At 48.2% G+C, this 12,782-nt stretch overlaps 1 protein-coding gene across 2 annotated transcripts in view; it reads left to right on the top strand.

The window, feature by feature from the left end:
- Positions 1-12,764, top strand: part of Mau2 (MAU2 sister chromatid cohesion factor) — a 34,545-nt gene extending 21,781 nt beyond the window's left edge. Inside the window, exons 10-19 of one of the 2 annotated variants that reach the window (XM_027932108.2) lie at positions 911-1,014; positions 1,611-1,688; positions 2,007-2,072; positions 3,406-3,489; positions 4,353-4,402; positions 4,637-4,714; positions 4,886-4,997; positions 9,603-9,693; positions 10,351-10,478; positions 10,787-12,764. In XM_027932108.2, coding sequence (XP_027787909.1) covers positions 911-1,014; positions 1,611-1,688; positions 2,007-2,072; positions 3,406-3,489; positions 4,353-4,402; positions 4,637-4,714; positions 4,886-4,997; positions 9,603-9,693; positions 10,351-10,478; positions 10,787-10,861 — 866 coding nt within the window. In that variant the 3' untranslated portion in view covers positions 10,862-12,764. Of the gene's footprint in view, positions 1-910; positions 1,015-1,610; positions 1,689-2,006; positions 2,073-3,405; positions 3,493-4,352; positions 4,403-4,636; positions 4,715-4,885; positions 4,998-9,602; positions 9,694-10,350; positions 10,479-10,786 lie in introns of both variants that reach the window. The other variant, XM_027932107.3, reaches the window with a different exon arrangement.
- The last annotated feature ends 18 nt before the right edge of the window (positions 12,765-12,782 follow it).

Below are 12,782 nucleotides of genomic sequence, written 5' to 3'. Positions count from 1 at the left end.
TGCCACTATGTACACGCCCAGCCAAAATTCATTTATTCATTCACTCATTTATTTATTTTGATGCCAGGGATTAAAACCAGAGGTGCTTAACACTGAGCCACATCTCCAGCCCTTTTTTTTTTTTTTTTTTTTTGGTGTAGATGGACACAATATTTTTTCATTTATTTATTTATTTAAAGAGAGAGAGAATTTTTTAATATTTATTTTTTTAGTTTTGGCAGACACAACATCTTTGTTTATATGTGGTGCTGAGGATCGAACCCGGGCCACACGCATGCCAGGCGAGCACGCTACTGCTTGAGCCACATCCCCAGCCCATCATTTATTTATTTTTATGCAGTGCTAAGTATTGAACCCAGTGCCTCACATGTGCAAGGCAGGCACTCTACCACTGAGCTACAGCCCCCGCTTTTAATTTTTTATTTTGAGATAAAGTCCTGCTGAGTTATGTAGGCTCTCCCTAAGTTGCTGAGACTGGCCTTGAAATTGCAGTCCTCTTGGAGTTTTTTGTTTATTTGTTTGGTACTAGAGATTAAACCCAACATGCTTAACCAGTGAGCCACATTTCTCAGACCTTTTCGTATTTTTATTTGGAAACAGGGTCTCACTAGTTGCATAGAGCCTTGCTATGTTCAAAACTTTGAACTCATGACCCTCCTGCCTCAGCCTCCCAAGCTGCTGGGATTATGGGCATGTGCCTGGCAAGATTTCTTACTTTTAATACACTCTCACTATCAACTCCTAGCTTGGACTACATTTCCTCTTCTGAACAAGGAGATGAGCTCCCTTACTTGGGCAAAGTAAGGATATCAGAGCAGCATGGTAGGAGGCAGGACTGGAGTCAGTGCCTCCCTTGGGACGCTTTCAGCCTCTTGTGTCTACTCACTCCTAACTCTTCCCCTGCCCCCAGTGCTCGACTGCAGCCCCATCCTGTCCTCTTTCCAAGTGATCCTGCTGGAGCATATCATCATGTGCCGGCTCGTCACAGGCCACAAGGCTACTGCACTACAGGAGGTAGGGCTGGGGGCGGACTACATGTGTGCACCCACACACACACACACATGCACTTATGGGTTGGAAAGGCCAAGGAGCAGGTGTTAGAGTTTGAGACCTGTAAATTTTCTCAATGTGTATTAGCAGAACATCCCATTGTGTCATCTCACTGTCACTCAGCAGTTTGTACTCTTGTACACACACTTGTCTGGAGAACTAATATGAAAACCCTCTCCCTATAACTTGCATACCCAGAAAATGTTGTTCATGATGTACAGGATTTTAGGGCTCCCCATAATGATGCTCATACTCCCATCCTGCTCCAGGGTTCATAATCTGCAATGCCCACCTTCCTAAGAAGGCTCTGGGGTAAAGGTACATTACAGGCAAGACATATGTTTTAACAGACAAAGAAGGTGGGTCACAGATAAGGGTCGCCATCCACAGGGAGTCAGAACCACATTTTGCCCTTATGATGGGTACATCCTCTGGGACTCTGTTCCAGTCTGGAAGCCAAGATGTAATCTTTCCTGTTATCTTTAGGGTTATTTTCCAGTGCTGCTCAGAAGCAGGTCCCAGGTTATGGGCCTGTAACCCTAATATGCTCCCTCCTACAGATCTCCCAGGTCTGCCAACTGTGCCAGCAATCTCCCCGACTCTTCTCCAACCATGCAGCACAGCTACACACACTGCTGGTAAGTACCCTCCAGGGTATTGAACAATGCCCCAGCACCATCCTGATAGGATCTTGAACATTTCCAATAAAGTGCCCCATGACACCACCTCAGGCAATATCTGGAATGTTCCTAGTGAGCTTTGTTCTGTTGAGCATCTCCCTGAGTTTAGAGTTGCCTGAGGTCTGTCATGACAATAGCAAGTGCTTTACCTTTTTGCTTCTTCGTCAGGGTAGAGCCCTAATGCAGCTGGTTCATTTGAGTCACTTGTCACGGTTGCTGGGTGCAGCCATGGGAGCCCCCTGGGGACCACCCCATCACATCACCTTCTTCTTCCAGGGTTTGTACTGCGTCTCTGTCAACTGCATGGACAATGCAGAAGCACAGTTCACCACTGCCCTGCGGGTAAGGGGCCACCTCTTCCCTCCTCAGTGTGGGCAACATTTCTGTATAAGAAGTTGGGAGTAGTCTGTTTCAGTCAACTTTTTCGCTGCTGCAACTGAAAGACCCAACCTTCACAACTGTAGAGGAGGAAAGGTTTATTTGGGGGCTCACAGTTTCAGAGATCTGAGTCCATGGACAGCTGACTCCGTTCCTTGGAGCTCAAGGTGAGGCAGGACATCATGGTGGAAGAGTGTGGCAAAGAGAAGCAGCTTACATGGTGATCAGGAAACAGAGAAGCTCCACTCTCCAGATACAAATATATACCCCCAAAGCCATGCCCCCAAGTCCCACTTCCTCTGGCCACACCCTACCACTTCAGTTACCATTCAGTTAATCCCTTTCAGAGGATTAATTCACCTATTGGGTTAAGGCTCTCATAACCCAATCATTTCTTCTCTTTTTCTTTTTTTAATATTTATTTCTTAATTGTACACAATACCTTTATTTTGTTTATTTATTTTTATGTGGTGCTGAGGATTGAACCCAGCTCCCATCGCACGTGCTAGACGAGCGCTCTTCCACTGAGCCACAACCCCAGCCCTTCTGAACCTTCTTGAATTGTCTTGCATGTTTCAGAAAACTCTGGACCTCCTCAGTCTGCCAGAATCTTGTAGGCAGGATATGTGCTACTGGGTTCCCTCTTGCCTAGAGGCACTTGCCCAGCCCCACTGGGAGGCAGGGTCTGGGCACTGTTTGGGCTGTTTAGATTGGTTCCCAAGAAGAGCTAGGGACCACCCCTAGCCATCAGTACCATCTCTGGTCTCTGACACAACTTCACTCATCTTCCAGCCTTTTGGGGCCAGTAGCTCCCCCAGTGGAGAGCAGTCTCCCCAAGACCAGCTTGTGCCTGTCAGCATGCACTGACTACAACCCAGAGGTCACTAGCCATTGTGTAGATGGAGAGGCCACCTGAGTCTCAGTCCCGAGAGACAAACAGAAGATGTACCAAAATGCAACATGTACTGAGAAAGGGATCAGGGTGGTTTCTCCCTCTCTCTCTCTCTCTCTCTCTCTCTCTCTCTCTCTCTCTCTTCTTTTTTTCTTTTTTTTTTTTTTTGTAAATGTCCCATAAAGTTAGTAAGGGATTTATAATGAAAAGAGTTAATGACTGTGCTATTCTTGGATATAGGAGGTCAGTGTCTGAAGTTGTGGGGGTGGGGGATGAAGTTTCCAAAATAGCCATGGAGCTTTCCAAAAGCTATGGAACTTTTGGGTGGCTGTGACCCCAAGTGGACCCCAGTATGACATAACAGCATATGACCTGGCTCCTTAATGTTCCTATCTCCTATTCCAGCTCACCAACCACCAGGAGCTGTGGGCCTTCATAGTGACCAACCTGGCGAGTGTGTATATACGGGAAGGAAATAGACACCAAGAGGTAGTAGGTGACATGCTTCATGTTTGGTATCCTTTCTCTCAGTTCTCTTATTTGGGGTCTTATTTCTCTTATTTGGTTTCAGTAAACCCCAGGGTATTTACCTTTTGGCACGGGGATAGCTCCCATCCTGAGAGGCACACAGGCTGGACTAGTGGCTGTGGTTGGGGGAGGTCAGGTTTGGGACAAAAGCATTCCCAGAGATATGTAACACTTCTCACTGTTGAAAATGAACTATGCTTTATTAAATTCCATAGAAAAAATCCAATGTCTCATAGCCTAAGCTGTCTGCTTTAGAATTTCAGGCAGGCCTTAGGGCCCTGTCCTGAGCAGTTGTATCTAGGGCAGTCATGTGTGCTTTGCCTATAGGGTGTCTCCATGCCCCAGCCTCAGCTGATCGAATCCCGAAGAGTCTGGTCATTCATTAGCTATTGAGTTGGGTGGAGGTGCCCAGGGCTATCCTCATAGGCCTAGTGCCCTCACATGGTCTTCCCAGACATTATTTACATGAGTTAGATTCCTCCCACCATCCCCCCCCCTTAACCCTACAATACACCCCACGCCTCTTATCCTTAAATCTTATATAGTCATTCCTAGGGTCCTCCTTCAAAGTGTCCCAGATTCTCTTCACTCCCACAGCCTTCGTTCTAGTTAAGGCTTGTCTGCAAAAAGAGCTGACCTCCCAGATTCTGGGTGGTTTATCAGGCTACAGGGAGCAGAAAGCCCAGCCCCAGCCACAGTAGCAATCAGGAAGCAGCTAATAGGGTTGTCTGAGGGCCGGACGAGGGGTTGGAATATGACATAGAAGCCCCTGCTTGCCTGTTTTCTGCCCTACCTGGCTTCTAACTAATGTTTTCTGTCCATAGCTGTACAGTTTATTAGAGAGGATAAATCCAGACCACAGCTTTCCTGTCAGGTGAGCAGTTGCAGATGCCCCTTCCCAGGTTGTTTTAGGCCCTCTGCTCTTTGGGTAATGTGAGTTCTCTGGGACCCTAAACTGTCTCATTCATTCTGGCACCTCTATGCACCCCATCCTTCTAGATCGTCTGTATTGGAGGGCTCTTGGAGATCCCATACAAACATAACTCCCTTTGAATAATCAGTTCTTTCACAAAAACCACCTGTAGGTGACACTGTGTTCTCCCCACAGCTCACATTGCCTCCGAGCAGCGGCTTTCTATGTGCGTGGGCTCTTCTCCTTCTTCCAGGGTCGCTACAATGAGGCCAAGTGAGTACAGAGCAGAAGTTGGTGGATGGACTGTATCCTCAGTTTATTCCTCTCCATCTCACAGCCTTGACCCAGGCCCCCACCAGACCCAGTGCTCTCTTTAGGCTGCCACTGCCTCTTCTCTAAAAGATGTCCCTACAGGGTGTCAATATCCATGTTCCCCTTGTGTAGACGATTTCTGCGAGAAACTCTGAAGATGTCCAACGCAGAGGACCTGAACCGACTCACAGCCTGCTCCCTTGTGCTCCTGGGCCACATCTTCTATGTGCTGGGGAACCACAGGGTGAGTTCCTGGCCTGGACCCAGGTTGGGGCTTGGACAGAATGGGGAAGCACCATCATATAGCACAATGTTTCCAATCCTATGACCTGGATGAGCACATTTTGTTAGACTGCATTGTACTGGCACCACTCCTAAAGCTATGAGGAGCTGAGTACTAGACCTGTGAGGCTGCCCTGAGCTGTCACAGGTAGTAGCAGTTTCCCTCTCCTATTTGTTGATGCCTAAGGGATGGACAGGCCTATTGCCAAAGAGATGCCTTCTCTCAACCAGACTTCTGTGGATTCTGTCTACCCAGCACACACTGTCCCTTGGGGCACAGTGAATACCTGGGGTGTACCTGCCACAAGCCAGCAGTCTTTGACAAGATTCCTGTATCTGAATGTTGCCTATTGTCACCCATGTGACCTCTTAGGACTTTTAATTTTTATTAAAGATATTTTCCCATTCTATAAAGTATGCTTGCCGGGTATGGTAGCACATGCCTGTAATCCCAGCAATGCAGGAGGCCAAGGCAGGAGGATCACAAGTTCAAGGACAGTCTCAGCAACTTAGTGAGGCCTTAAGTAACTTAGGGACACCCTGTCTCAGAAAATAAAAAGAGCTGGGGAAATAGTGCCACGAGCACCCCCTTGGTTCATTCCCTGGTACCAAAAAAGAAGAAAAAGAAAATATGTTCATTGTAAAAAGCTGAGAGAACTAGGAGTGTAGGTCAGTGGTAGGGCATTTGCCTCTCATGTGTGAATCCCTGGGTTCAATCTCCCATAACACACCAAAAAAATTAATTAATGAATGAAAAGCCTGAGAGGCAGAGGGGATAAAATTTGTCATCCACATCCAGCCATTTCCACTGCCTACCTCCTTGCCCCTCACAAGTTGGTTTGTTGGGGTTTCTGTTTATTTGTTTATTTTTGGTACCAGGAATGCTTAACCACTGAGCCACATCCCTAACCCTTTTTTTATATTGAGACCTTGTCTCTCTAAGTTGCTTAGGGTCTTGCTAAATTGCTAAGGCAGGATTTGAACTTGTGATCCTACTGCCTCAGCCTCCCAGGTTGCTGGGATTACAGACGTGCGCCACCACAACCATCCCCTTTTTTTGTTTGTTAGGCTTTTTTGCAATTTTTTTTTTTAATCTCACCTGTCTTCATACCTATCAGAAGCTTTTTTTTAAAATGCTTTTTTAGATGTTGATGGATCTTTATTTTATTCATTTATTTATATATGGTGCTGAGAATCGAACTCAGTGCCTCGCACATGCTAGGCAAGTGCTCTGCCACTGAGCCACAACACCAGCATTTTTTTTTTTTTTTTTGATGGTTCTGAGGATGGAACCTAGGGCTCCACATCCACTAAATAAGCACTGTATCACTGAGCTATGCCTCCAGCCCTTTTTATATTTTATTTTGAGACAAGGTTTTGCTAAAGTTGTCCAGGTGGGCCTTCAACTTGTGATTCTCCTCCCTCAGCCTGAATTGCTGGGATTAGATGCATCTCCATACCCAGCTCACAGTGGGTATTCTTAAGGAGTTTGGTGCATCCCCCTCCATAAAGCCATGAAGCAAGCCTTTGACGAGGCCAGTGGGCCCTGCAACTTAGGTCTTAATGATCCCATGGCCTCAACACTAGGGATGTTGCCACCCTGAAGGAGAACAAGCTATGGATTTGTTCTTGTGAGTGTAGCTGCACTCCTAGAACGTTCTCTCCACCTACCCCATAGCCTCTGAGTATAGTGAGGGTCGCATGTCTCCATTGAGCAGCATAAGTGACCTTGGTGTGTCTTGAAGTGTTCAACTGAGGCCCTGCTGAGTGTTGGCATCCCACCTCAGGTCTCAGGATAGTGGCTGTGATTATCCCACATAGCAGATGGAGAGATTCCGTTCACATAGCCCCAAACTACAGACTTAGGATTAGAACCCAGAGAGCATTGTTTCAGAAGCCACTTGAACTGGGCAGTGTGGAGAAAGCAGCTCTTTAGCTGCAATTCTGACTGTGTCAAGTGACACAGAGTATCTGACAATTTACTGGGGAACCCACACACTGACCCCTATATGCCTGGGCCCATGTGGGGTAATGTAGAGCCTCCAGGGTCCTCAGACCTAGGTCCTGGCCTGGAATTCACAGTCAGACACAGCAAAGCCAGCTCTATGAGGTCAGGACTGTGGGTACCCAGGGAGGCATCAGCCTTAAGGACCTGAGTAGAAGTGCAGGATAAGAATGGTCAGGCGGGGCGGGGGGGGGGGGAGGTAGTGGTAGAGCGCTCTTCTAGCATGTGCAAGGCTCTGGGTTCGATCCTCAACACCACATACAAACAAAGATGTTGTGTCCGCCGAAAACTAAAATATAAATATTAAAATTCTCTTTCTCTCTCTCTAAAAAAAAAAAAAACTGGTTTCTAGTTGGGTTCATTTACACATGCCTATAATCCCAGCAGCTCGGAAAGCTGAGGCAGGAGGATCCCAAGTTCAAAGCCAGTCTCAGCAATTTAGCAAGAGCCTGTCTCAAAAAATATAAATAAAAAGGGTGGTGATATACCTCAACAGTTAATACAGCATTTAATCCTTAATACCAAAATAAAAGAGTTTAATCCTTAGTACCAAAAAAAAAAAAAAAAAGACTAATTTTTTTTTTTTTTTTAAGAGAGAGAGAGGAAATTTTTTTTTTTTTAAATATTTATTTTTTAGTTTTCAGCGGACACAACATCTTTGTTTGTATGTGATGCTGAGGATCAAACCCAGGCCGCACGCATGTCAGGCAAGCACACCACCACTTGAGCCACATCCCCAGCCCCAAAAAAGACTGATTTCTATAAGGCCACCCCAAGCCAGCATCAGGAGCCTTGCCCAGGAGAGCTGAGGGAGGCCTGTTCTTTCTGTCAGCAGTCAGAGGACCCAAGTGTCCACAGACAACCCAGCCTGGCTATCATCCACTCACCAGTACCTCAGGCCTAGAGGAAAGCAGTTTTTTGCCATAATTGTTGAGTTTGCAAGAGAGTTTAGCTAAATTTTTCTTTTTAATTGTAGATGGACATAGTACCTTTATTTTATTTATTTATTTTTATGTGGTGCTGAGGATCGAACCCAGTGCTTCACACATGCTAGGCAAGTGCTATTACCACTGAGCTATAACCCCAGCCCCTTAGCTAAATTTTTAAAACCTTTCAGGCTTACCTGGAATTCATGTTCAAGGTGTACTCTGTGACAGTGTGGAGTTGATAGGCTTTTTTATCTTAAGATAGAATATCCCTACATAAGCTGGGTATGGTGGCACATACCTGTAATCCCAGCAACTGGGCAGGAGGATCATAAGTTTGAGACCAGCCTCAGCAGTTTAGCAAGGCCCTAGTAATTTAGTGAAACCCTGTCTCAGAGTTTTTTTTAAAAAAGGGGGGAGTGGGGCTGGAGATGTGGTTTAGTGGTTAAGTGCCTCTGGGTTTAATCCCTGGTCTTCCAAAAAAAGAATATCCCAGCCCAAGTATCATCATATGAAAACTGGGTCTTGGGGATTGAGATTTTTGTGGTTTGTTTTTTTTTTTTCCTATCTTTTTTTTATTTGTTGTTTTTAGATGTACATGACATTAGAGTATATTTTGACATATCATACATACATGGAAAATAATTTTCTATTCTTGTGGTTTTACATGATGTGGAGTTTCACTGGTTGTGTATTCATATATGACCATAGAACAGTTATGTCTGATTCATTCTACTGCCTTTCCTATTCCCGTCTCCTCTGCCTTCCCTTCATTCCCCTTTGTCTAATCCACTGATATTCTTCCCTCCTCTCCTTATTGTGTGTTAGCATCTGCATATGGGATTGGGTTTGATGCTTTGTATGTCTTGGTATATGACACATATTCAATGGGCTGTTGGTAGCTGTTGCACAGGGAGTTCTCCCAGCCTCATCCTGAGACCATCAGCACTCAATCCTTAGCCAGACACCATGTAGGCTATATAGTACAAGCCCATCCAGTAGTTCTAGGCCCTCATCATGGGGACAGGGACATGGCCCCTGATGGACTTCACAGGGCTCTTCCAGACTCATCATGGAGATATTGGGGCTCCTAAGTAGGGTCAACACCAGGCTATTACATAAAGAATTTTGAGTCAGAAGTCTCACATATCCTGGCACCCACAGAGCCCCACATATCTGCATCAGCCTCTCTAAAACCCAGACTCCTGTGTCAAAGACAAACTTCCTGCTTACCAACCGTCAGTGCTACTGGTGCAGCCCCTTGGGCAGGCTGCTGGCTGCCCTTCTAGGTTCAGGGATGCCTGAATGAGTCTCCCTTTCAAATCAGTTCTTACTGTGGGTTCAGAGCTGACTGGCCTCAGTATCTTTCTCCATTGGAAAGAAAGGCACACAGAGTGGCCTACTGTTGACTGTGCATGTATGAGGAAATGCATACACAGCCAGGAACAAAGGCAGTGTTATTTCTAAAATAGACAAGGAGTACTTCAGAGAAGGTCATTTTAGCTGGGCTCAGAGGTTAGAATAGGAGTTTGCCAGGCAGCAGCAAGAGCACAAACAGAGCAGGGTTTGGTAGGTGGGGCCCAGCTGTACCTGCCACCAGCCCCTCAGTCCCCCCTCAGCTGCTCTTCATTGACAGGAGAGTAATAACATGGTGGTGCCCGCCATGCAGCTGGCCAGCAAGATCCCGGACATGTCGGTGCAGCTGTGGTCATCGGCCCTGCTGAGAGGTGAGTACAGAAGCCATTCCTCCTCAACTCTGGCCTGGCCCTTCCTAGAGATAAGCACAGCTGATGAAGCCCTACTCATCTGCTCAGACCATGCCCCCAGATCTAGTATGAGTAGGGCACGCTTCTCCAGGGGACCCTGTTTGAGGGCAGTGTACCTGGGACAGTTTAAGGCATCAGCTAAATGCAGGGTCTTGTTTGGTCATCCTCCTCCTATGAGGCTGGAACATGATCTCTGGTTGACTGATCAGGGATATGACCCGAGGCCCTCTTGGCCTTGGTTCTTTCCCTCTGAATGCAAACATTTGTCATCCCTGTCAGGTGGACCAGTCCTGGGTGCAGGGCAGGTGCTCAGCAGGTATCAGTCAGTGTGACTGCAGCACCTTACTTATATATAGAGGAAACAGATTTTGAGACTCACCAAGGGTCCTGGGGGGAGGCTCAGGGCAGGTATTGGGTCACGTTTGAGCTTGCTGGGCCACAGGTTGGGCATTGGGTGTCCTCTAGCAGGCTTTCATGTGCCCAAGGGCTGGCAAATAACTGGCCATCCAGCCTTTACCACCTGTCCAGCCCTGTCTACCCCATGAGTGAGGGTGGCACATGGGCTTTGATATCCCTGAATAGTTTTAGGATCTCAGATGACATGTGTCCCACCCTCAGACCTGAACAAAGCCTGCGGGAATGCCATGGATGCCCACGAAGCTGCCCAGATGCATCAGAACTTCTCACAGCAGCTGCTCCAAGACCACATTGAGGCCTGCAGCCTCCCTGAGCACAACCTCATCACGGTGCGGACACAAGGGAGGGCTAAAGGTGGAGGGCCCCTCGGGCAGGCTCACCCACCTGGGGGAGGAAAGGGCGTGTGTGGCTGTTTTTCCTTTCACTGTCATAAGCTCTAACTCAGTCAGGAGACGCCTCTGATGAGGGAGACTGCCATGGGCACCCACTCCCCAGGGAGTGATGCAGGGAGCCCACAGACTCGGGTGTGGAGGACAGGGGTCCTGGCTAGGTGATCAGCTCTAGGGAACTGCATTCCAGGCTCTCCCTAGGAAGATTCTGTGGCACCTCACCCACCTGTGTCCTCTCCTTCCTACAGTGGACAGATGGCCCACCCCCCGTGCAGTTCCAAGCTCAGAATGGACCCAACACCAGCCTGGCCAGCCTCCTGTGAGGCTCCTGGAGGGGACTTCCCAGCTCCTTGGGCCTCTGTGGGGCCCTGTGTCCCCAACTTCCACCCAGATGGCAGTTGAGCTCTCCTGGAGGCACGCTCACTTGGGTTTCCCAGGTTTCTTCCCCAACTGTCTCTAAGAGCTTCCTAGTCCTGGGGAGTGTGTGGGCCAGTTCCTGCCCTCCTAAAAGGGACAGCTGGCCAGCCCTGCCTTGTGCCAGGAGCCCCTGGTGCTAAGGCTCACAGGTGGGATGTTGGAACTGACTTTCTAGAGCCATCCTTAAAAGTGGACTTCAACTACCAGGCCTGCTTCCACATCTGAGTCACATACCTGCGGAGAGTGTCTGGTTGGGGAATGGGGCACAGACCCCAGCCAGCTCCTGATCCCATGTGCCAGGATGGGCAGTACCTCGGGGTCATCGCCTTGATGCTGGGCAGGGGCTGAAGTGTGTCATCTTCTCTCAAAGCACCTTCCAGAGCCCAGAGGCAAGACACCAGTTTCTGGCCCTATTTCAGAGGGAAGAAGCAATGGCCCACATATGGGACAAAGCACAAATCTCAGTGCTTCTCCCAGCTTGCCTTTCTCTCCGGCATCTATTGCTCTGACAGCCGGGGCCTATAGTCAGGGGCCCTCAGGGACCTGAGAACTCAGCTTCCAATCATCTGCACCTTGACTGGAGTCACCCCCACACCTTGTGGCGTGTGCTCGTGTGTGTGTGTGTGTGTGTGTGTGTGTGTGTGTGTACGTGTACGTGTGAGAGAGAGAGATTCTCAAAGCTGAGACCCCTGCATTTCCCCTGTTGTGTTGCTGTGGAGAAGCAGTAAGCAGGGGAGAGGGGCGCTTGCCCAGATTTGAGACCACCTCTTGAGCCCAATTCGGGTGTGGGGCAGAAGCTTCCCCTCACACGGGTCAGAGAGGTCTTCTTCCTGGCAGCTCTGTGGCCTTTTCTGCAGAGGAATTTGTGGACAGCGGCTCAGCCTTGTAACCCCACCCTCATCCCCACTGGGCCCTGGGGGATGGCACTGAAGCCTCTTCCTGAGCCAAACCCAGACAGCAGTGCTTGGGTTTATGCTCTTTTCTTTGATAATCAGGAAGGTGCCCCAGTGTTTGGTGGCACTGGGAATGGTGGTAGCAGGCACAAAGATAACTGTCCCCCTCCGGCTTTCAGCACCTGGGAGCATCTTCCTGCCATGGGATGGTGGGCTTCCAGGTCTTATCACCCTTGCTTCATGAAGACTGCTTACAGCATTGGTATCTGGCTGAAGGGACATTAGATTATTCAGGGCTCCGAGGCCTTGGCATGCCTTGGCTACAGGCAGGTCATCAATAGCCCCCTCACTTGCTGGGCCACCACCCACAGCCAGGCTGCTCTCTAGGTCAGAGGCAAAGCTGATCAGAGCAACAGGGCTGGTGGGGGGTGTCCTGAGAGGACCTTCCATCCATGAGTTACCAGAAGGAGCCTTGTGCCTCCCAGTGATGCCAGTAGAAGAAGGTATGGCACTGGCCAACAAGATGTCCCTGTCTTGTCTTCCTCCCAAGCTGTGGCCTCTGTTAAGCTCTACCATGATGGATCCCCCTATAGGTGACCCTCAGGTCCTCCCCTGAGATGGAAATGGAACTCTCCCATCTCCATGACCTACTCCTGCTGCCTTGGACCCCACACTGTCCCCCTCTTCAGACCTGCATTCACTGTAATCAATGTTGTACATCATGTTTGTCTCTGCCTATTTATTTAAGTCTGTTTTGCTTCTAGGGCATTTTGTATGTAGAGCAGTTGAAATGAGAACCTCAAAACTTAACATCTGGCCTGATGTTAAAACGCTTTTAGTGACTATCCTGTTATGTATGTATATGTAAAGTTAAGGATAAGGTCTTAAGTTTACAATTAAAAACTTCTGTACTCGATATTTGATGTTCACTCAA

The sequence above is a fragment of the Marmota flaviventris genome, chromosome 1 (assembly GCF_047511675.1).
Source record: "Marmota flaviventris isolate mMarFla1 chromosome 1, mMarFla1.hap1, whole genome shotgun sequence".
Lineage (NCBI taxonomy): Eukaryota > Metazoa > Chordata > Mammalia > Rodentia > Sciuridae > Marmota > Marmota flaviventris.
This window is presented reverse-complemented; position numbering and strand designations above follow the sequence as displayed.